At 53.9% G+C, this 23,810-nt stretch overlaps 1 protein-coding gene across 4 annotated transcripts in view; it reads right to left on the bottom strand.

The window, feature by feature from the left end:
- The window catches only part of SGSM1 (small G protein signaling modulator 1), a 38,744-nt gene that overhangs the window by 5,942 nt on the left and 8,992 nt on the right, over window positions 1-23,810 (bottom strand). For 2 of the 4 annotated variants that reach the window (XM_077188055.1, XM_077188057.1), the window contains 22 exons: window positions 21,631-21,706; window positions 17,448-17,610; window positions 16,531-16,683; window positions 15,998-16,065; window positions 15,714-15,859; window positions 15,165-15,296; window positions 14,565-14,689; window positions 13,117-13,184; window positions 11,827-11,993; window positions 11,348-11,477; window positions 8,826-8,964; window positions 8,490-8,554; window positions 8,022-8,167; window positions 6,985-7,113; window positions 6,268-6,450; window positions 4,572-4,643; window positions 3,492-4,073; window positions 2,651-2,775; window positions 1,450-1,532; window positions 1,113-1,222; window positions 789-885; window positions 267-434 (listed from right to left, as the gene is read on the bottom strand). In XM_077188055.1, the coding sequence (XP_077044170.1) occupies window positions 267-434; window positions 789-885; window positions 1,113-1,222; window positions 1,450-1,532; window positions 2,651-2,775; window positions 3,492-4,073; window positions 4,572-4,643; window positions 6,268-6,450; window positions 6,985-7,113; window positions 8,022-8,167; window positions 8,490-8,554; window positions 8,826-8,964; window positions 11,348-11,477; window positions 11,827-11,993; window positions 13,117-13,184; window positions 14,565-14,689; window positions 15,165-15,296; window positions 15,714-15,859; window positions 15,998-16,065; window positions 16,531-16,683; window positions 17,448-17,610; window positions 21,631-21,706 (3,127 nt within the window). Of the gene's footprint in view, window positions 1-266; window positions 435-788; window positions 886-1,112; window positions 1,223-1,449; window positions 1,533-2,650; window positions 2,776-3,491; window positions 4,074-4,571; window positions 4,644-6,267; window positions 6,451-6,984; window positions 7,114-8,021; window positions 8,168-8,489; window positions 8,555-8,825; window positions 8,965-9,827; window positions 9,999-11,347; window positions 11,478-11,826; window positions 11,994-13,116; window positions 13,185-14,564; window positions 14,690-15,164; window positions 15,297-15,713; window positions 15,860-15,997; window positions 16,066-16,530; window positions 16,684-17,447; window positions 17,611-21,630; window positions 21,707-23,810 lie in introns of all 4 variants that reach the window. The other 2 variants (XM_077188058.1, XM_077188056.1) reach the window with 2 other exon arrangements.

Here is a 23,810-nt window from a genome sequence, read left to right as displayed (position 1 = left end):
GAGCAGAGCAGCCCCCAGCCCCCAGCTCTTCATTCTGTTATCCCTGTGCTGCCACATTCCCAACCTCCCCTGGCAGGGACACCTGGCTCTGGAGAGCCATCCTGAACCAGCCCAAACCTCAGCTCCCTCCAACACACCCAGCTTGGCCACTGCTGAGGAGGGCAGGTGGATTCCAGCCCCACCAGATCCCTCAGAGCTCTGGCTGTTAAACATTCCCACACCTGAGCAGCTGCCCCAAACTCAGCCCAACAGAGCACGAGCTGTACCATTGAAAAACTTGATGATGTCTGTAAAATCCATGTTGTTCTCCAGGATGATGTCCCGGTACATCTCCACCAGGGCCAGGGCTATGAAGAGCACGTAGTGAGCAGAGGAGACGTGAGCAGCAGCCCAGATGGTCTCCCAGACAGCAAAGACATCATCATACACCAGCTCTGTGAGCAGAGAACAGCAGTTACCCCTCCACTCACCCCACCCTGGCTCACAGAGCTCACAGCAGCACTGGGGAGACACACTGGGTGCTTCCTTCCCACAGGAACCTGCTCCAGCTGGAAGCAGTCTGTCAGTCATCTGTGGGGAGAAATATTCTGCCCAGCAGCAGGTGACACAGGCCCCAGGACACACTCATGGAAAAGCTCAGCAGCAGCTCTGGAACAACAGGTTCTGTATCTAGACAGAACAATCAGCCAGACATTAACCAGGGAAAAGTGAAAAGGAATTAAAGTTTAAACCTGCTGAGGAGCCTGGAAGCAGACCCTGCCCCACCCTTGGGTAGTCTCAGCACACACCTCTCTTGAAGTCCAGGAGAAACCATCGGTAGCAGAAGTAGAAATGAGTGTAATCCCCATTCTGGTGCATCAGCTCAAAGAGCTCAGAGTCCAGAATCTGTCAAGAAAAGCAAAAGGAAATTCAGGAATGCACACACAAGGCACCAGCCATCTCTCTGCCTACTTCCCTCCATCCCACTGCTCTCCTACTGCACCAGCACCTCCCTCCCTTTCCTGGCACACACTGCTCCAGCCCCTGCTGTCCCTCCTGCTCCTCAGCCCCTCCAGGGCCAGCTTTCCCCCCTGGGTGTGAGGAGCTGCCATCCCCATGCCAGGAGCTCTCACCTGGATCAGCGACCTCATGTTGGCAAAGTGGGTGTCCATGGCTCCTCCGTGGGGGAAGTTCTGGTTCATCCTCTTCATCAGCTCGGTGAAGCAGCTGAAGGCCAGAGCCTCTGTGCAGGGAGGAGAGACATCACTGCAGGGCTGCATGGGCCCTGCTGCTCCTGCAGCAGCAATGTCCCTCCAGAAAGTCCAGCCTGGCCCCAGGGTGGGTTCCTGGGACAAACGGGATCCTGCTCCACACCTCCGGGCACTCCCCTGCAAAGGGCCACCACCCACCTGGCACATCCCCCCACAGATCCCCACACAGGGACAGGGAAAGCAGAGCAGAGGCACTCACCATCATCCAGGATGACCAGCAGAGGGGCCAGCAGGTCACACATGCCTTGCACATAGCCAATCTCAATGTGCTGCCAGATGTAGCTGTGTGAGAGAGCAGGAGAGGTGACCTGGGACCTGAGTGCCACCACCTGTCACTTCCTTTGCCCATGCCCTGTCTCCCTTCCCAGGATGCTGGGGTAAATCACACCTGTTCATTCTGTTATCCCTGTGCTGCAAATGATTAAATTCTTGTGGTGCCCCTCAGGTAAGGCATGCATGGCACAGTCCTGGATCAACACCCTGCCATGGCCACATCCAGGGTCACTCCAGGCTGTGCCGTGGCCATTGCAGGGCAAATCAGCACAGGGAAAAGCAAAATGGGAAAGCACAGCACAGCGGGGTCACTGGTTAAAGGGCAGAGATTGATAGAACTTGTTCATCTCCCATTCTCATCCTTCTCCCTCCATTCATCCCCTTGGTTCTCCCTGCAGACACTGCCTGCCTCCCCTTCCCATTCCCAGTGTCCCAGGAAGCACCCAGCCCTGCAGGGATATCTTCCCTTTTTTGGTAGCAAGGCAAAATGTGTTCAGAGAGGACTCAGATCTGCTGCTGGCACAAGGGAAGGATCTTTTCCATCCTGCCCACTGGTTTTCCAAAATGTGCTGTGCTGAAGGTCTAATCTCAGCAGAGATCTCCAGCTCTGGCTGTCGGGTGAAGTGACAGCACCAATGGAACAGCAGCTTCTCCTCATGTTTGCAAGATGAGTAATAATATTTTAGCCTTTGCTGCCTGTGAAGCAGGAGCTGAGCTGGAGCTGGTCTGAGCCTGTGAGTGTCACTAGGCAAGCTCTGAGTCACAAGGACTCAGAAATGCACCCAGGTCTGGCTCTCTCCTGGGATTTTGGGCAGGCACAAACCATCCTGGTGCTTCAGGCACTTTCTCATTAGCACTACAGCTCTGTGGGCTGATCCTCATTAAAAAATTTGCCAGGCATGCTCCCAGAAGCAGGGAGCCCCTGCCTTGTCCAAAACCCCAGGACACAGCAGTGATGGGGAAGGACAGCCGGACACCTCGCTCTGGGAACTGCCGCATCCTTCGAGCTGCGGCCCCAGTGCTGGGGTGATGAGGGGAGGAAGGCAAGGAGCAAAACTCCATAACCACATCACAGTTTGAGGCTCCAGCCTGCAGGTGAATCCCAGGAAGGCCCCCAGAGCCCCCACCTGCACATGACGTTGCGGAGCTTCTCCAGGTTGGCGGGGGTGAAGTACCAGTAGTTACGGTCACAGCGCTGCACGTCCTTCTCAATGCGGTGCAGGTTCACCGTGTACATGTCCAGCAGCTCTGGCTGCCCAAAACAAGAGCAGAGTTGATTTGTTTTCTAGTAAAAAGCAGGGAGAGAGCTGCAAGGGCAGTGGAGAGACAAGGCAGACTTTGGGTGGAAGGTGGAAGCCCCTCTGTGCCCAATTGCAGGATCAGCACAGGGCAAATGCAGGTAAATCCTGCCCCTCCCTCAGCCCCGGTGAGGCACATCTGGAGCGTGGTACTCAATTCTGGGTTCCACAGATAAAGAAAGACAAGGAGCTGCCAGAGAGATTATTTGGAGTCTAAAGTATCTCTCTGATGAGGAGAGACTGCAGGAGTTGGGCCTGGTCAGTCCAGAGAAGACTGAGAGGAAACCTCATAAATCCATACAAACATCTCAAATCATGTGCCAAAAGGAGAGTGCCAGACCCTTTTCAGTGGTACCAAGTGACAGGACAAGGAGCAATGGCCATAAACTGAAACACAACAACATGAGGAAAAACTTCTTCCCATGCAGGGTGGCAGGAAGAAAACTTCCTCCCTTCCAGGTGACAGCCCTGGAATAGTGGTCCAGGGAGTGCATGGAATCTCCCTCTCTGGACACATCCCAAACCCACCTGAACACAATCCTGTGTCACCTACCCCAGGTGACCCTCCCTTGGCAGGGGATGATCTCCAGAGGGCCCTTCCCACCCCAACTGCTCTGGGGTCCTGGAGGGCAGCCAGGAAGGAACCCCCCCTTGCCAGGTCTGTACTTACAGAGTAGGTGACACCCGTGGAGGAGAGAGCAGCTGGTTCACTGCTGGTCAGATCAGTCACAGTCAGAGAGTCCAGCTGTGGGTACAGACTCTCCATCTCTGGCTCCTCAGAGAGGTTGTCCTCACTCTCCACCAGGCTCTGCTTCTCAGCCTCGCTGTCTGCCCAGCTCTCCACCACAGTCAGGGCCACAGTGTCACTGTCACGCAGGAGCCCCGCCGAGCCCTCACCCATGGGGACAAAATCCACGCTTCCACCAGTGGGAAATTCCCCTTCCAGGCTGTCCTGGCCCTGCAGCTTCTCCTGCTGGACACCATCTGTGTCTGGTGGGGCTGGCAGGTCAGAACCAGCAGCCTTTCCCTGGGAGCTGGATGAGGATTTGGTGGTTTCCAGGGCACTGTCCTCGTTGCTGAAGCTGCGCTCCGAGAACCCCGATGTGATGGAGAAGTTTTGGGAAGAGGGGTGCCCAGAATCAGGGGAACATGTGCCATTGGGGACTGTCCCATTGGGGATCTTGCTTTGTTTGCCATCTTCCAGCTGAGAATCTACTTCAGTCTGTTCCACCTCATCCACAGATTCAAACACCTGCAAAGTGGGAAGACATCCCAAGCATTCAGGAAATGTTGGGAATATGGACACTACATCCCCAAGAGCTGTGCACTCATACTGCCCACAATCCCAGCAGTAGAGAGGGAGGAAAATCCCCCCTTAGCTTCTTCTGCCTGGACTTGAGTCAGTGCTTGGTCATTTGCACAACTCCAAGCCCACAAATCCCTGCTCCAAAGGACTTTGCTTGGCATTATATACTGGGCAGAAATTTCAACAGGTGTTAAAATTAAACACCTGGGCATGAACAGCCATGGACCTTCAGGTGTGAGGCCACGGGGCAGAGCTGGCAGGTGAACATTGAACACCCCAAGCAGAGCACAGATCTGACATTAGTAACTCCAAAGCGGGTTGGGGACTCATTCACCTCTTCCAACACTGGTTCTGTTTGCCAGAAATCGCTGTGGTTGTGGTGAGGGATCAGCCCAAGCCAAGGCAGAGCCGTGGGGACAAGGAATGGAGGGACAAGGTGCTCACCTGGGTGCTGGAGCTGGAGTCGCTCTGCAGCCGGGCGTGGTTCTGCCGGCCGGAGCTGCAGCTCTGCGAGGACTGCAGGGCACAGGGGAAAACGAGAAACAAATGAAAAGAAAAGCAAAGGGGTCAGGGTGAGGGAACTCAAGCAGAGCTCTGGCACTTCTGCAGGTGAAGAACAAGCAGAAATGCACCCAGTGAATATCTGACCCATGATTTTCCTGTCACACCCATGGTGCTGCATCACCCAGCACAGTGTCCTGCCTCAGCTCCTGACACTGCTGGGGAGGTGACAAAGGCAAAGCTTTGTTAGGTCAATGCACTTGTTCAAGTGCTGTGTGCTGGGTCTGAAGGAGCTGCTTTCCTCTGGCCTGCATGGAGGTCATGCTGCCTCCCTGGAGTGAGAATTTCTACAAATCTCTGTCCTAATTTGGCAGCAATGCAGCTCAGCCCAGCTCCGTTTACATAAACGATGAAGTCAGGCTATAAAACACTCCCTCCAAGCATATTCATGCTTTTTTCCTTTTCTTCAAGGACAAATATTGATGTTTTAATCCAGACTCGGTGGAAGCAGCTCCTCTCAAAGTCACGAGCACCCTGTTCTGGCTTCCAGCTGAAGCACAGAGGGAAGGGCTGGGCTTTGCAGGCACCAGCCTGGCTCTGTGGGGCCCCTCTGAGCAACCAGCCCACAATGAGAGCAAGTCCTCCTCTTAACTGAGCAGAGGTGCAAGGCATGGCCATGACATCACACACAAACAATAGGATTTTAAGAAAATACAGCACATTCAGAACAGCAGTTGTCCCCACCCTTGTATTGTGGGTGTTTGCTGGGCAGGGCTCTGGTGGGGAAAGGAAGGGCGACAGTTTTCCTCCATTACCATGGGAGCACTTAAAACAGGAAATTTCAGGTTGAGATGGGAAAAGAGGGGAACTTTTCGTGTGTTCACTCTGCCAGCTCCCTTCCCACATGTGGGTCCAAAGGAAGAACCACAGTGGAGATGCTGAGGGGATAGGAATGATTCCCAGGGCTTCAGCCAACTGAGCAGCACCTCTGAGAGCTGCTCAGCACCCAGTTGCTCTCTGCCCCTGGCTCAGACCTGCCTTCCCTGCATCTCTCCCTCTCTGGGCACACACAGAGCCTGCAGGACTGGGGCTGAGCTCATCTCTTTCCCAAAGCACCCACATAAACTTCCCAGAGGGAAGCAGATCAAATCTCCAGCACTCACCTCCCCTTCTGGGCCAGCAGCCTGAGGTCAGGGAATGCTCTGCCATGCTGGGCTCTTCTCCTCCAAGGACAAAACTCTCATGGAAACACTCCCTGGACTCTGTTCCCAGGACTGCCTTTCCTTTCACAGGCTTTTCCCTCCACACCCTTCGGTTTGGGCTGTGGATCTCATTCCTCACTGTATTGCTAAAAGCCAGTCCCAAGGTGCTGGATGGGTGTACTGAGGGTGAGCTGAGGCTGAGCTGAGGCTCCTTCCATGCCGGAAAAGGAAGCCAGGAAGCCCAATGCCATGCTTCACAGCCCCTTAATGCCATGCTTTTCCTCCTCACCCCTACTTCAGATCATCTTCCCTGGAGCTAATCCTGAGTATTTCACTTCCACAGTGAGCAGCAAGACACACAGGTGGGCGCAGGTCAGGGGAGGAGGCTGTGTCTGCACCCCACAGGGACTCTGGGTGGGCACTGCCCAAGCCCTCACCTCGTTGCTGATGGTGGAGTCCCTGTGCATCATCCTCTGGATGTGGGAGTCCAGGCTGGCCCCCGAGGAGCACTTGGCCAGGGCTGCAGCGTGCGACTCCTTCTCGCGCTGCCGGACGATGGCCTCGCAGCCCAGCCACTCTGCCATGGTGTGCTCGTAGCATGCCCGCGTCTGCTCGTCAGCCTGGCACACAGGGGGACAGGGGCTGGCAATGGCTGTCCCTGGAGAGCCCCAAACCAGCCCCTCCTGTGCAATGGCTGTCCCTGGAGAGCCCCAAACCAGCCCCTCCTGTGCCCCACACAGGGCGGTGAACATCACAGCCACACTTAGCCTGCACAAAATGTGGCGAAATTTGGATGGAAAAATGCCCACCCATCTCCTCCCTGCCCTCCCAAGGTGCACAAGGCACTGAACATGAGGAGTTGCACAGGTCAGTGAGAAGCTTGGCCCTACCAATTCCTGCTGATCCAAAGGTTTGTCCCACTCCTACCTACAGCCCAGTCCAGAGTGGACATGAGGCCCAGTGGGCTCACAGGGGTGTGCTGAGGCTTCTTCCATGGTGGAAAACAGAGCCAGGAAGCCCAGTGCCCTGCTTCACAGCCCCTCAGTGCCAGGAACATGCTCTTCCTCCTCACCCCTACTTCAAACCATCCTCCATGGAGCTAACAGACCTCTGCTCACAGACCCCTCCACTGAGCAGGGCACACCCTCACCAACCTCCTTCCTCTCTGCCTCTGTCATCCCAAACTGGTAATGGCCCAGCAGGAAGGGCCACACAGCCTTCCTGATCTCGTGCTGGATCCCGCCGTAGTAGATGAGCCGCAGCAGCTCCTGGTCCTCGTAACTCTGTGGGAAGAGCCTGGGTCAGGGCACACACACAGCCAGGTGTCCCCAGCCTGCCTGTGCCACCCATCAGCACCACAACTGATGCCGCAGGTTTTAGCATTTGTGGTTTTCAGATTCTGAGCTGCTTTGGCGTTCTGAGCTTCATATTAGGGGATGGTGAGCTCTCTTCACAGAGCAGGAAGACACAACAATTCCTTCTCTAGCTGGGGACCAAGGACAAATGATCCAAATCGCAAGCCCAAGAGCATAAACAACATGGACTGAAGAGAGGAAAAACAAGCAGAATGGGACTGCATGGGCTAAAGCTGGAATTGGACAATTAACTCCAATATGCAAATGGAGCAAAACTTATAAAAGTGAGAGACCCCATGACCAGTCGTGCATTTTGGGTTCATCTTGGGTGTAGCCCTGGCTGGGCTCTTGTGCTGCCCAAGGTGTATCCATTGAGGCCTTCCAATAAATCCCTACTTTATTTTTAACTCTGTCTAGTCTCTTTGTTAGAGAGCCCCCAGCCCCACTGCCCATGATCCCTCAGATCCCTGCCTGGGCTTAAGCAGAGCCAGAGGCTGTGAGTGGACATTTTGGCTCTGCACACCAAAGAGTGGCCCACAAAGTCACCAAAGCACCACTGCTGTGCCCCTGAGCTGGCAGCACATCAGGACCCCACTCAGGACAGCAGCACCTGTGTGACAGACACTGCTGCAGGCTGGCTCTGAGCAGAAGCACCTGAAGAAGAGCAGTGCTCACTCCTCAGCTCTCACATGCCAAGGATTAGGAGCCTCAGGCTCTGTGCATGGGACAGCCTGGCTGACTTCCCTCCTTGAGGAGCTTCTTGACGTGTTTCACCACCTCCCCGTGCCACACCCACTTCAGTGGCACTGCCCTGTGTCCCCAGGGCATGGCCCTACCGAGCTGTCCTGCAGGTATCTGTGCCAGATGTCCACGGTGAGCCCCGCGCTGGCGCTGCAGGGGACATCAGGGGACACGATGTTGTGGTTCACCAGCGCCGACAGGTGAGTCCTCACCGTGGACAGGTGTCTGCAGTAGGCCAGCCCTGCAGCAGGAACACCACACATTCAGCTGTGCAACGCCAGGAAACACGAGGATGAAGAGCAGGAGAAAGCAAGGACACCTTTACCCAGCCACACCCAGCCCTTGGAGCAGGGATTGTACCAGGACAGGTCCCTCACCTTGTACCCCCAGTGCTGCTGCTCATGGGGCTCAAGGCTGAGAGGCAGAGCCCAGCTGTTTGCTCCCCACCCTGAGCACGTGCAGCAGGCTGGTCCCAGCTCCCCCAGCCACTCCCAGCCCAGGACCTCATCCCTTATCCTGTCACACATCCCGAGGCAGCAGCAGGGGGGGTCACAAGTACTCACATCCATAGAAAGCCCGGGACAGGATCTGGTACTTCATGTTGTCACACAGCAGCTTCAGTGGAGCTCTGCCAACAGAAACACATAGGAGGATGTGAGGGGAGAAGGTGCTCCTGTGCACCCCCTCAGCCTGGCTTTGATCCCTCTGCTCCAGCTTTGCCTGCAGGGATTCACCAGGGACGCTGCCCAGGTTCAGAGCAGCAATTCCTGCTGCCAGGCTATGGAGCAGCTGAGATGTCCCAGATGCAGGGACAAGGCTCACCTCAGCCACCTCCCAGTGACCCTGCCATGGCTCCTGTACACGAGCCCTGGCTCTGCTGTGCCCCTGTGCCCCTGTACCTCTCGTGGCTGCAGCCATTGGCCGGGCCCCCGTCGGAGGAGCCGCTCTGGGAGCAGGAGGAGCAGGAGGATTTGCGGGTGCTGGGCTGCCACATGGGGGGCAGGACAGCCCCTGGAGCGTCCATCAGGTCCTGGGGCACTGCAGGAGGGCAGAGAGGAGCATCAGCTACAGCCTGGCACTGCCCTGCAGTCAGGGAGCTACAGAGAGAGCTTTCGTTGGCAAACGCAGCATCCCACTCTTGCCAAGGAGGCTCCAGCAACCAAGCAGGAGCCACCACAGGGAATCACAGCACTGGTGAGCTCAGGAGAAAGGAAAGGGAACAAACAGCACTGATGAGAGAGAACCATTGCTAATTAACCAGCTAATTCAGAAAGCTGATCTTAAACTGCTTCGTGCTGACCAAGGCAGAAACCCAACACCCAACGCAGAGGCTGCAGAGAGAAAAACAGGATTGAAATCAGCTGCTGTCCCAGGAAGAGTGGAACACTGGAAGGGAAAAGGCCCATCCCTCAAAGGATCCCATCCAAAGTTCAGGGAAAGAAGGGAGCATCCAAATCACAAGAGAGGATATGAAGACTTGGATGAAGAGGTGGAGAGGCACAGCAGGAGCTCTGCATGTTGTCACTTGTTAATCCCTGCTTAAACTCAAAGTGCTGCTCCAAAGGCCTTGGGTCCTGCCCAGGTACCACCCACACACAGCCCAGCCCATGAGGAATAATCCTTTTTACTCCTCCTTGGAAATTAAATTGTGGTAGAAATTTCATCTTCTGGCTGGGTAAAGGTGCCCTCGCTCTCCCTTGGTCTCACTGGCTCTCCCTGCTTGTGATAAGGAATAAATTACATTGGCAGGAAAAATACTGAATTATTCCCAGAGAAGCCCCTTCCCCTCCCACTGAGCTGATGGGTCAGTGACAGTCAGTGGTGACAGGGACAGCTCTGCAGGAGCTCTCAAGTGACAACACAGGTGAGCTGAGCACCAGACCCAACCAAGAGCTCATTACACTGATGCCAGGAGGTGCCCAGAGCAGCACGGAGAGCTCGGGATCTGCCAGGGACACTCAGGCACCATTTGGGGATCACCACCATCTTGCTTCCAGCTGGAATCTTCATGATCTTCCCTCTCCCAGCAGTCACAGGTGCAAGGAGTGGGTGAAAAGCACCATTAATGGCAACTAGAGACACAGAGAGAGGACAAAGGCACCGGTGAAAGGGGAGAAAGGAAGAATCTGTGGAGAAGAGAGAGTGATGCAGTTCCACCCCTGGCTGAGGAGGTGCACAGGAACAGCACAGGCTGTGATGATGCCAGCTGAGGAGGTGGCAGCAATTCATTTCCCAGAAAATGTGGCCCCCAGCATGGAATTTTAAGGGGTAGACCGAAAGGCAGCCACAGAAAGGCACATCTCTATCTGCTGTTTTAGCTCCAATCAGGTTTTTATCTGACTCACTGAATTGTGTTAGTCAGCTGAAGGAAGGGAGAACCAAGTATAATCTCAACTGACGTTATGGAGGAGTCACAGCGGATGTAATTTCTCCCTCATAGCCTCCAAAATGTAGGAAAAAGGTTTCCATCTGATTTCAGAGCTTTTTTAAAGAACACTCCACAAGTCTTCCATCTAAAACTCATTCTCTCCCTCTTCTAAAGTCACCTATGATGTCCCCAGAGGTCAGAAAACAGTTTTTTGGCATCTCACAGAAGAGTGAGGATAAATGTACAGACATTTCATCCAGGTTCAGATCATTCACCACCAGGCATGAAGATGCATTTCTGCTTTGGACAATCCAGCAGCATCCCCTCCCTCGAGTTAGGGACTGAAGACAGAGCAGGGTGCTGGGACCTCCCCTTTGTGCTGCAGGAGCCACACTGAGGGAACATCACTGGATTTAGTGCAGCCTGGGGGCAGCAAGAGAAGAATCAGCCCTGGGGGCTTGTGATGGCAGAAGGTGGCCCCCAAGTGACCAAAGTGAATCTTTTTACTGATATTATGTGGATATTATTATTAAGAGGGGTTTTTGCTGACCATTAACGCTGTTGTGCAGCTGCAGAAACAAAGGACTCAGTAGCAAGTGGAAGTTAAAAGAAAAAACAAAACAAAAACAAAACAAAAACACCAACAACACAAAACCAAAAGATAGACTCATGGAATGATTGGGTTGCAAGGGAATTTGGAGATTACTTAGTTCCCTGCCATGGGCAGGGACACCTTCCATGATCCCAGATTGCTTCAAGCCCCATCCAGCCTGGCCTTGGACCCTTCCAGGGATGGGACAGCCACATCTGGCTGTTCTCTGTGCCAGGGTCTCCACATCTGGCTGCTCTCTGTGCCAGGGTCTCCACATCTGGCTGCTCTCTGTGCCAGGGTCTCCCACCCTCCCAGGGTGCCTGATTTAAATGATGACATTGAAATCAGGCAGCAGTGGCACAAGCAGAGCCCCTCCCCTGGAACCACCTCCCAGTTTGCCCTGTGCCCACCAGTGCCATGTCCCAGCTTCTCCAGCCCCCCAAAGGCTGCCCTGCACTCACCAAACTCTGTCTGAGTCCCAGGGTAGATGATCCTGAAGACATAATCCGTGGCTTCATCATCTTCCTTGTCAGATGCGGACTCAGAGGAGCCCTGGGGGCTTCTCTTCTTCAGTTTGGGGAACACCTTTCCCTGGGGAGCAGAACCTGCCCTTCACCAGCCACCCAGGTCCAACCACTCCCTTCCCAAGCTCCTGCCCCACCTGCTTTGCTACATCTGCACATTCCCTGGATCAAGTTTCCAGTGGCAGGTGACTCCATAACCCTGCTGGGCACAGGAAAAGTACAGCCCAGAGAGCCAAACCTTCATGGGCACCCCTCCCACAGCTTTCCAGAAGGGTCTGTTTAGCTTGGCATGAGCTAAACCCAACCACCACGTTTTAATATTAATTAATTGAATGTATTAATTTGGGGAGGGGATCAATTAAAACACAGCAGCCACTAATGCCAGGCAGAGGGTCCCAGCAGGAAGAGGCACCCACCTTTCCCCGCTGTGACCAGAGGGGTGGGTCCAGCTGCCCGTGGGGCAGGAGGCCATTCTCCAGGCAGGACAGGAACTGCAGCAAGTGTCCTCCACGGGGGAAGCGCAGAGGTGGCCTCTGGATGCCATCCTGGCTCACCAGGACAACCGTGCCACCACTGTCTACTGCTGGCAACAGCGAGAGCAGACACAGCCATCAGTGAGGGAAATGGTGTAGCCATGATATTTTCTGAAAAATCCTTCCCTTAGGATTTTTTTCTCCTGAGAAGCTGAGAGGCCTCAGGAACAAAATGTGAACAATGGTTATCTGCTGCTGTGCAATGCAACAGGTGGATCTGGGATTGGTCTCATGTGGTTGTTTCTAATTAATGGCCAATCACAGCCCAGCTGGCTCAGAGTCTCTGTCTGAGTCACAAGCCTTTGTTATTCATTCTTTCTTTTTCTATTCTTAGCTAGCCTTGTGATGAAATACTTTCTTCTATTCTTTTAGTACAGTCTTAATATAATATATATCATAAAATAATAAATCAAGCCTTCTGAAACATGGAGTCAGATCCTCATCTCTTCCCTCATCCTCGGGCCCCTGTGAACACAGTCACAAAACAGCACAGGCAGGAAAGCTCAGGGAATGGAAAATAAGGACTTTCTCCTTGGTGTGGATTCTTCTCTAACTCCATGATAAGACAAACCCTGGAAAAGTCTTGCTGGGATCACCCCCTTGGAGCACTCCCAGCCAAGCACCACTGTGGTGGTGTTCACAGGGGTTCTAGGATGAGGGAAGAGATGAGAACATTGACTCCATGTTTTAGAAGGCTGATTTATTATTTTATGATATATATTATATTAAAACTATACTAAAAGAATAGAAGAAAAGGTTTCATCTCAGAAGGCTAGATAAAAAAAGAAAAACGAAGAATGATAACAAAGGCTTGTGGCTCAGACTCTCTGTCCGAGCCAGCTGGACTGTGATTGGCCATTAATTAGAAACAACCACATGAGACCAATCACAGATCTACCTGTTGCATTTTACAGCAGCAGATAATTATTGTTTATATTTTGCTTCTGAGGCTTCTCAGGAGAAAAAAAATCCTAAGGAAAGGATTTTTCATAAAACATGTCTGTGACACACCACAGCCAGGAGCAGGGGAAAGACTTTTCTAGAAGCACTTAAATCACAGTGACCACCCAGAGCTCTGGGAACTGCCCTGGAGCCACAACAGAACTATGTCCCAGAGGTAAGGGATCAAGTGCCAGGTGACAGAGCCCCCAGCAGCCCCAGGTGTGGCCTTACCCTGCTGGTGGCAGTGCAGGTACACGATCTCCTCCAGGCGAATGGTCATGGCATAGTCCCAGTACACGCTGCAACAGAGGGACAGAGAAGCTGTGAGCCTCCAGGGTGTGAGAGGCTCTGCTGCTGCTCACAGCAGCACCAAACCCTGCTCCTCACCCCCGGGCAGCAGCCAAAGCCACAGAAAGGATGAGATCCCAGAGCAGTGATGCCAGCCTGGTGAGTGACAACATGCCTCCAGAGCCAGGAACTGTCCCTGCCACCTCAGCTCAGCCAGGCCAGCCCTGTCCTGCCTGCCCTGGGTGGTTCCTCTGCCCTCACACTGTTCCCAGACACAGGAAATGTGCCCATGGATCCTGGCAACTGCAGGGAGGGACTGGAGCCCTGCAGAGCTGAGCACTCCTCTCTGAGCATCCCAAGAATCCCTCAGGAGCATCCCAAGAATCCCTCAGGAAATGTGCAGTGAGGTCCAAGCCTGGGCTGCTGCTCTGCCCCAGGGAGGGGGAATAAACCCTCACAATTTGTGGGGCTTTTCAGAGCTCACAACAGATTTGGTCTCAGCTGCTTCTGTTCAAGAACTGTCTCAGCACAGGCACCTCGAGGTGTCTGAGCAGATCTAGGACATGCTGGAGAGCTGGTGGCCACCAGAGAGAGCAGAGAGGAAGGGTTTCATTCCTGTGGAGAGCCCAGCACTGCTGTCCAAGGGTGTCAGCACTCAATCACATCCCACTGCTTTGCAACAAAGCAAATTTCCAGATTCTGAGCAGCAGCAGCTTCTGCCACTTTGTAAAAATAGTGCTTAAATAGCATTAAAAACAGCTCGTGAAGGACAGGAAGGTGTGCAAGAGTGACTCCCTGTACAGTCATACTCACTGTGCCATCTGCCTCCTCTCTTCCTTGGTCACGTCTTGACACTGGGAATTTTTAGAGCTTAGGCTGATGCCCAAGGCAAGAACTCAGAAAAGGAGTGTAGAGATGAAAACAGATTTTAGGGGAGGGTACCAGGCTCAACTGAACGGCCCAGGGGCCAAGAAGAAAAGGGAGATGAAAAGTACACAGGTAAACAAAAAACTACAACTGACAATGAATGAAACTGAGACCAAGTGCTACTGGAGATCTCTAATTTAAAGCATCAACGTCCTAAACACTCCCACTTTCCTGGAGCCAGGAGAAACCTGGGAGCACAGTGTGCCAGGAGGGAGGGAGAGCATTCCCCTCAAAAAAATCCCCCAGGGCAACAAACAAAACCACTCTGTGTGCTTTGGAACAAGCCCCACTCCCTCTCTGAGCACTTCCCAGCAGACACATCTCACAGCACCTCCTGCCACCCTCTCCCTGCCTCCTTCCCATTACAGGCTCAAGGGTGATGGTGTTTCTCTGGGAAAACAGCGATGGCTTTGCATCCCAGATGCAAGCTCTGGACCCAGGGGAACACTTCCCCCCACAGTCACCTCTTCTCATAGTCCAGGTCCCCCACGGAGCCGTTCATCAGCTGGTTGGGGGTCCACTTCAGTGCCATGATGTCAGCAGTCTGGTGAAGGGACAGGTACCCCGGGATTGCCTCCATGTCATCTCGCTGGGAGGAGAAACACAGTGACACACAGAGCTGGAACAAGCACAAAGCCCCGGAGCCCAGCTGTGGCCCCTCACACAGCCCTGCCCACCCAGCCACAACCAGGGAGGAACCCACTGTGTCCCTGGAAAACCTCCCAGCACAGACTCCAGGACACCTCAAGGCCTTGGAAAAGGGCTGAGAGCAATTTCCCAGCAAGGAAAACCTAATAGCTCGAACTAAAAGCAGTTTGCACTTCATTTATTTGACGACAAGAAGCAGGAGGGGACAGGAGAAGGAGTTTGGTGGCAAAGAACGGGCAGGGAGAGGAGCCTGTGTTTCTAGCCAGGCTGGAGCAGAGCTCTTCCACCACCAAAACCTCCACAAACACAGCCCACTCACTGCCTTCCCAGATGGAAAATGTGCTTTTCTGCATCTGTTTGGGACAGAACAAGGTGCTGCTGGGCAGAGCAGTGTCTCCAAGCCCAGCAGGACTCACCGGCTGCACCAGGACGTTGTTCTTGCCGTACAGGAGCGTGGCTCGGGAATTCTGGTGCAGGGACTCCACGTAGTCCCTGGCAGACAGGGATGGCCTGTCATCCATGCTGCCACTGGAATGTCTTTTCTGAATCTGCAAGAGACACACTCACAAATGTGAGGTGAGCACAGACACCCTCTGGCTTCCCAAAAGCTTCCTTTGAACCTCACTCCCTCCTCACTTATGAGAGTCACTACTGGAAGTCTTTCCCCCAGGGTCCTCTAAGGGGATTCCTGACTCTGTCCAAGCTCCGAGAAGCCCCAGGAGTGAATTTTGTTTGCAATGCACAGAGCAGATTCAGCTTTCGGTTCATACACGATGATCCCAGGGACACAGACCCTGGCATGCCGTGCCAAGAGGGGCTGGCATGCCAGTGCTCTCCATGGGCCACATTCCCAGCACCTCTGCCTCAAAGACTTCCCTCATCAGAGGGCTCCAGAGGCCTTTCCAAGCAAAGGGAGCCCAGATGTGTGGATGTGGGAGGAGCAGACAGGTTTTTCCCCCACTCACACAGAGCGCTGGGCGTTTGGTGGGCGAGTCCTGGCGGCAGTGGGAGCTGTGGATCCTGTGCCTCTGGACCAGCTCATCTGCAGAGGGGTCTGTCCAGAAGTGGTCAGCAGTCTTCATCTTGGTGTATTCCAGTGCACAGGGCCCCACTGTGGAGAGGAACACCCCAAACATAAGGGAACCATCCTTGATCCCACAGCCGCGGTCACCTCCCAGATCTGCAGATCACAGATTTGGGAGCATGGGTTTGGAAAGCAAGGAGGGAAAGCAAATAAAGCAAGGGTTACCCAATAAAGATGCTAGAATTGGCCCATCCACAGGATCCATCAGGAGAGCTTCCTTCTCATAGTACTTACTAGAAGAAATAAAGGACAGCAGAATGCTGGAGCACTGCCAAGTTACAGACAGTGGTTTAAATCCCCATCATGTCCTTCTCTTTCTGTATCACCCCTTGATGGGGAGAGGGCAAGAAGCCTTAAACAGGCTGAGAAATTCCTGGGGAGCAGCAACCCTCCTGCAGCACACTGCAAGCATCACCATCTCCTAACTAACCTGTCCCAGCACAGCATGCAGATCCCAGAAGACAAGGACAATGCAGCCCTGACAACCCAGCCATCACCAGGGCCAGCGTGGCCTGTCTGTATTTTAAGGAGTGCACAGTGGTCACCAGCAGCAGGGCATCCACCAGAGTCCCACTGAGTGACACACCTGGCCCGTGCCCTGCAGGGACTTCCCTGTCCCCTGTGGACACAGGTGTTCCTCAGCCAGCAACACCCCCAGCGCCATGGGCAGGCCATGGGTGGGCTGTGCCAGTGCTCACCTGCTGTTCTCCACCAGGTAGTGCACGATTTTATCCAGGACCTTTTCGAAGAGGGCCGTGCGGATCCAGAGGTGCCGGATGGCCTGAGGAGACAGGTTGGGCAGCTTCGGCACCTTGCGCACGTTCTCTGGGACCCCCTGGGCTTGGTTTCTCCTTTAGAGGTACAAGACAAGAGACAACAACACCACAGGCTCGCCCCTGAACTCTGAGGGAGCCCAGGGCACCCCTGCCACCAGGGGTTTGGGGGTGTTGACTGTGTTGGCTGGGGGATCCCAGGGAATTGCCTGGGACAGAGCTCTGGAGGTTCTTCCTGTCCCAATCCCATCCCATGCTCCAGAGGGGCCACACCTGCATTTGAAACCACATCACCAAATCAGTTCCCCACGGTAAAGACAATCCCAGAACTCTGCTCTCCCTCAGCACAGCCCTGCAGCCCACACACATTTCCACGGCTGAGCTCACAGGCAGAGCAGCTCATCTTAGGACAGCTTAAAATTCCTGCCCTCAGGTAGCTGCTGCATCCATCTCCCTGCTAATTGTCCAAGGATGAGTAATCCTCTCCCAAACAGCAGCAGAATTACTGCAGCTTCCAGCCCTGCACACTGAGACAGGCCAAACATGGTTCCAGCTTGGTGAACTGGTCCATAAACTGTGACAGCTCAGGAGCAGCATGCTCAGCTGTGCCTGAAGCACCAGACCTGAGGCAGAGAGACTTAAAACTTGTCCACCCCTGCTTAAACCACAACCACAACTCAGCCTCCTAGAACATCAACCAGTTTGGTCAAGATGTAAAAAACCCAGGAGAGAAGACTGAAGGAGCAATTCCTGCTGTCGAGGCTCGAGTTGGACCCAAACCACACTTCCCACCCTGAAACCCGAGTGAGCAGAGAGGACTGGCAGCCACGCTGGTGCCTTACGCGTTCTCAATGAGCTGCTCCAGGTCCTGCACCTTCCTGCAGAGCTCCTCTGCCAGGGGGAAGCTCTTGCCCACCTTCATGAAGAGCGCTGCGATCTTGTTGCTGCGCAGGAACCCGGCCGCCCTCCGCTTCAGCCCGAACAGCACACAGCATTCCACGGCGGCTGCGGAGAGCACAGGGCCTCAGGATCAGGATATTCCCACTTGGAAGGAGCCACAGGGGTCACCCAGTCCAGCTCTTTGAGGGATTGGCCCATCAGTGGAACACACAGAGTTATAGCACCACGCAATCTTGGCTTTGGTAGCACCATGCTCTACCCAACTCAGCCAGCTCGGGGTCTCTGCAGCACCTTCCCTATGGAGCCAGGCTGAGAGAGCACAGGCCTCAGGATCAGGATATTCCCACTTGGAAGGACCCAGTCCAGCTCTTTGAGGGATTGGCCCATCAATGGAACATAGAGTTATAGCAATCTTGGTTTTAGCAGCACCGTGCTCCACCCAACTGAGCCAACCTGGGCATCACTGGAGCACCTTCCCTATGGAGCCAGGATCAGATTATTCCCAGCTGGAAGGAGCCACAGGGATCACCCAGTCCAGCTCTTTGAGGGATTGTGGAACACACAGTTTTAGCACCACGCAATCTTGGCTTTAGTAGTGCCATGCTCTACCCAACTGAGCCAACCTTGGGATCACTGGAGCACCTTCCCTATGGAGTCAGGCTGAGAGAGGTGGGGCTGTTCAGCCTGGGGAAGAGAAGATTGTGTGGAGACCTCACAGCAACCCCCAGGATCTGAGGGGATTACAAGAAATCCAGAAAGGCACTGTTCATCAGGAGCCCTCCTACTAGACCAGGTTGCTCTAAGCCACATCCAACCTGTCCTTGAACACTTCCATGGATGGAAGCTCCTAAAACTCATCAGACAGTAGGCAGAGGCATCCCCACCTTGCCTTCAGGAAATTGTAATCCTATCCCACATGGGAATTAACAACAAGCACTACAGCTCCTCCAGGCAGGAGGGCAAACAGGCTGACACTCTTCTTTTTGTGGTTTTTTTTTTTTTTTGTGGTTTCTTGTGGATTGTGGAGAAACCGGCATCTCCCTGATGTTTTCCCTTCAGCCCAGTCTGAGGGATGGGCACAGCTGGAACAGGAGGTTTCACTCCCTGTGCTGGGATGGTGCAAATCAGGAGGAGAAAACTCAGGAGCAAGGACAGGCACCCTGAAGGTTTCTAAAGCAGCACAGGAAATGGGGCAACTTTCCCCAAAAAACCATAATGTTCATACAAACATTTTCCTGAAAAGCTGAAAGGAACAATGACCCTGGGGATAAACCACAGGCAGTGCCAGCAGCTCAGTCTGGCTTTGGGGACTCCACTGGCACTCAGGGACACAGGGACTCATTAAGCCCCTGTGGAAGGCTGTGCCTGACTCCATGTCCTGAACTGTGCCCAGAGGCACTCACCAAACCCCAGTGAGTGCCCAGACAGCCCCAGACACCTTCCCTGCCCTGCCAGGGGCAGCAGGGATGCCAGGAATCAGCCATGACTCCACAGAAAGGCACACACACACACACAGGCTCAGCCAGCAGCTCGTTCCCAAAGCCCCCTGGGAGGGCTCAGGATGGATGTCTGGTGCCAAACACAGGCTGATTAAACAGGCTGATCAAAGCACTGGAAAATCACACAGACCCACAGTGCCCAGGCCCTTGATGCAGGCCTGACAAGGAAGGAGCTCTGCTCCCTCCTCCCTGGGAAGCCAGCGCTGCTGAGCTGAGCCCGGACGCTGCTTCCCCTCCTGCCTGGAAAGGCACACACTTCCCTACAGCTGAAGAACTCCATGGAGACATGGAAAAAGGCATTCCTGCAGCCCCATCTCACAGCTCCCAGGCTGGGAGAGGCTCATTATCCTGCCCTGATCCTTGCCTGAGCTCAGTGCCCAGCAGCAGCATCCAAGGGAGGGTGAGAGCAACAAAAGATTTGGGCCAGCCCAGCCCTGCTGACCCCCAGCAGCCAGGCAGAGCCACTGCATGGACATCTGGCTTTGGAACCAGCCCCTGCACAAGCCTTCCCACAGGGCTTCATCTGCCCCAGGATTATGTGCAGCCACAAATAAAATAAACCCCAAACTGCTCCATGGCTTTGCCAGAAAAGCCAACACCTCCCTCATGTGTCCTATGCTCCATGGCTGAAATGCAAGTGACAAACAGCCCCACCTGCCTGGGACTGCACCCAGGGGTGCCCATTTGGGGTGCCCAGCTCAGGCTGGTGCTGAAAGCTCAGGTACCCACGAGGGGTGAGCAGCCAGGGCTGCCCCTGCTGCACTCCCAAGAAAGGGAGCTCCCAGTGCCACCAGTTCCATTCCAAATTCCCAGCGGACAAATGGGAGCACTGGTGCTCCCTCACTGTGCTCAGGTCACAGGCAGCACATCCCAGCTCCTGCCAGGAAGGGAGAAATCTCAGCTCCTGCCAGGCCTCTGGCACAGAGCACCAAGACAGAGCTGTCAGCAGCATCTGTTCCCAGTGCCAGGTCTGAACCCATGCAAAACACCTCTCCTGCTGGCAAACTACAGGGAAATGTGCTGCTTCCACAGGAAAAACTCTCCCCATGCTCTAGTAAATCCAGGGGTGATGGCAGGATTTTTAACTAGGATGAGTTTTGGAGCTCAGTTTTGTCAGCACTGCAAAGAGATTCTCCTCACCCCTCAGGATATAACTTAGAGCAGAGCCAGGATATCCAGGATATAATCTATGGTGCATCAGCTACACCCAGCTAAGGGGGAAGCTTTGACTCCTGGCAAAAGACTGAAAATATTCCTGAGCTGCCCAGAGCTCTGACATGATCCAAACCCCTGGGGCTGAGCAGCCCTGGCTGACGTGGGCACCAAACCCTGGGCTCCCCATCAGCCTCCCAGGGCAGCCTGGGTGTGACAGATGCCAGCTCGTGTTTGTCTGCTCCAAAACCCCCCCTGCCAGACCCCTGGCTCCATCCCCAGGGGTTTGTGCTGTGCAGAGGGCTCTGCTGGGAAGGCAAGGCAAGGCAGCTGTCTCCAGGGAAAAGGGCAGCTCTGGCAGCCAGAGTCAGGCTTGCAGCACACTCTGCTTGGCAGGGAAAGAGGGTATTTATGAGAGGTTATTTATCACCCAGCTCCTGGAGAGCCACAGCACTGGGGAAGGTGAAGGATGGAGATGCTCCATTCCAGCAGATGGAATGCAGGAGGGGGACACCAGGAAGCAGGGAAATGCAGCAGCACCTTAAGAGGCCAGAAGGGAAGCAAGGAGCCCTTGGTGCCTGCATGCCTCAGCTCCCTGCCACAGGGGCCTATAAATAATGGCAGTTTGAGGAGCCTGGTGCTGCACAGAAAAGCAGGGAATGAGTCACACCTGCAGGTCTGCTCTGCTCTTTCAAAGCCACACAGGGCCAGGGGCTGGGAACAGGCTCCTGGGTGTCTTTGATGTGAGGGCCCAACAGGAAAGGAGAAAGCCCAGCCTCCTTTCTGTCACAGACACATCTTTCATGGAAAATCCTTTCCTTAGGATTTTTCCTCTTGAGAAGCTGAGAGGCCTCAGGAACAAAATGTAAACAATGGTTATCTGCTACTGTGGAATGCAACAGGTGGATCTGGGATTGGGCTCATGTGGTTGTTTCTAATTAATGGCCAATCACAGCCCAGCTGGCTCGGACAGAGAGTCTGAGCCACAAACCTTTGTTATCATTCCTTCTTATTCTATTCTTAGCCAGCCTTCTGATGAAATCCTTTCTTCTATTCTTTCAGTATAGTTTTAATGTAATATACATAATAAAATAATAAATCAGCCTTCTGAAACATGGAGTCAAATCCTCATCTCTTCCCTCAACCTGAGACCCCTGTGAACACAGTCACACCTTTCCATAAACTCCTATTCCATAGCAGCAAAGAAAAGATTTGGACTTGACAGACTTTCAGCTGGATCAGTTCTCAAGGGAATTTAAAAATAAAACATTGTTTCTAGTCCTTCCTCACTGCCAGCATCCCTCCCTCTTTTGACACATCCCTGTATATTTTAAGCACAAAGACCTCAGGGATTGTGACCTCTGCCAGAACAATCCATCCTCTGGCATTCCCCATTCCCCCAGCCCAAGGTCCTGGAGCTGGAGTGGGTTCCCAGCACCAAAGCCCCCAGTCCAGGCCAGCACAGGAGACTCACCACAAAAGGAGATGATGTGGCTGCTGTCCTCATGCACAAACTTCCTCGTCACAGCCTCCTCCATGATCTGCTTCACCTGCAGGACAGAGGCACTCAGGGAAAACATGGAATTTCAGCCATGGACCTGCAGTGGGGTGGGTGGACAGGAGCCTCCTCTGCTCCCAGGTTATCCCAATGGCACAGGAGAGCTCACAGAGGGTTGGTGCAGCTCTGCCTGCTGAGCATCACCACTACTTCAAAAAGTCAGGAATAAATAAGAATTGTTTCATTTTCTGAGAAACTTCACAGTAGGAAAACGACGAGCCAAGAATTAACTGAGGCAACTGAGCATCACTTAGATAAATAAATCTAATCATCTAATAAAGGTGCCTAAATCTCATATTTAAGGTTTTTACAGCCTTGTTCTGTTCTCTCACTCTGTTTGACAAATTTCCTGTGACACAGCTGTCCCAAGTGACTGCAGCTCTCCATCAGTGCCTACCTCAGTGATCACCTGGCGCCAGCTGTGCCCAGGAATCCCCTCTGCAGGGCAGTGCCAGCAGCTCTGCCCTCCCCGACTCACAGCTGGCACTCAGCTGACCCAGGGGGAGCTGTCACTTAGTGCTCACCAGGGCCACCATCAGGGGGACAAAAACAAACAGGACCCTGCACAGAATTGCTGCAGGGAGCAGACAGGAGGTCAGAGCCAGCAGGCCCTGGCAGCAGGGGGGTGACCTCCATCCCCAGCTGTCACCCTCCCCAGTCCTGCTGCAGGCAGCCAGAGCCCAGCTCAGTCTTTGCTCCTTAAACATTCCCTTGCCAACCACTTTTCCCTTCAAACACAGCTGCCAGCATGCCTGGATCTCATCTTCCAGTGCCTCTGCAACATCTTGGTTTTGGAAAAACACAGGGGGAAGTGTTGCCAGCACAGAGCTGAGGGTGTGAAGGAAGCTCTGCTGAGCAAGGTGCTCTCCCTGAGGGCACAGGGAATACACAGCAGGTCAAGACTTGGCCAAGCAAACCTTGGCATGAATGAGAGACCTTTAATGGCATCATTTGGGGAATTAAACTCCTCTGCAAGGTGTAATCAAGGGCACTTATGCACGGCTGACAGCTCCATAAAGGAAATCCTGAGCATGGATTAAGAGCAGAGGCCTCTGTGAGCCAAGAGCTGCTCTGTCAGAAGCACCAGGTGAGATCCCAGCATTGCTCCCTGCCTGGTGACTAACAGAGCCCTGAGACTTCCCTGGATGCCAGCAGCTGAGGATGAGCTGGCACTGAGTCAGGAACTCACAGCAAGGAATGGCACTGAGACACGGAGCTTGGGACTGGAGGTGCCTCAGAGCACTGGGGGATTCCTCATGGTCCAGCTCCTTCCACACCTCCCACACCCCAGCCCTGTGCTCAGGGCAGTGATTCCACCTGCAGGAACACCCCAAGGACCAGGATAAAGCTCCATCTTCCACCTCAGTGCTCTACTGTGTCCTAAAACCGCAGCTGCCCCTGGTCAGGGCTCCTCCTCCTGGTGCTCCTTCACTCCTCATCTCCCACCCTCAGGTTCCTCCAGGTGCTCCTTCACTCCTCATCTCCCACCCTCAGGTTCCTCCAGGTGCTCCTTCACTCCTCATCTCCCACCTTCAGGTTCCCCCTGGTCCCAGAGCCTCACCTGGGCACCAGGGAAGGGGCAGCTGCATCCTCACTGAGGGTTCCTTGCTCCAGCACCATTTCATTTTACACTTTACAGCAACAGAAACGGGGACAGAGCCAGCCCCAGCAAGAGCAGAGGAGCCTCTGTCTCCCCACACATCCCCAGGCCTTGGAGCAGGGCTGGGGAGCAGCACACACCTCCATGTGTCCACCACGTGCTGCCCCTCTCCCTCCACCTGGGATTCCCACCAGAGATATTCTGGATCCTGCCCAGCCCAGGAGCCATCACAGACACATCTTTTATGGAAAATCCTTTCCTTAGGAATTTTCCTCCTGAGAAGCTGAGAGGCCTCAGGAACAAAATGTGAACAATGGTTATCTGCTGCTGTGGAATGCAACAGGTGCATCTGGGATTGGGCTCATGTGGTTGTTTCTCATTAATGGCCAATCACAGCCCAGCTGGCTCAGACTCTCTGAGAGTCACAAGATCTTATTATTATTATTCCTTTCCCCTTCTATTCCTTGCAAGCCTTCTGATGAAATCCTTTCTTCTA

The sequence above is a fragment of the Agelaius phoeniceus genome, chromosome 18 (assembly GCF_051311805.1).
Source record: "Agelaius phoeniceus isolate bAgePho1 chromosome 18, bAgePho1.hap1, whole genome shotgun sequence".
NCBI lineage: Eukaryota > Metazoa > Chordata > Aves > Passeriformes > Icteridae > Agelaius > Agelaius phoeniceus.
This window is presented reverse-complemented; position numbering and strand designations above follow the sequence as displayed.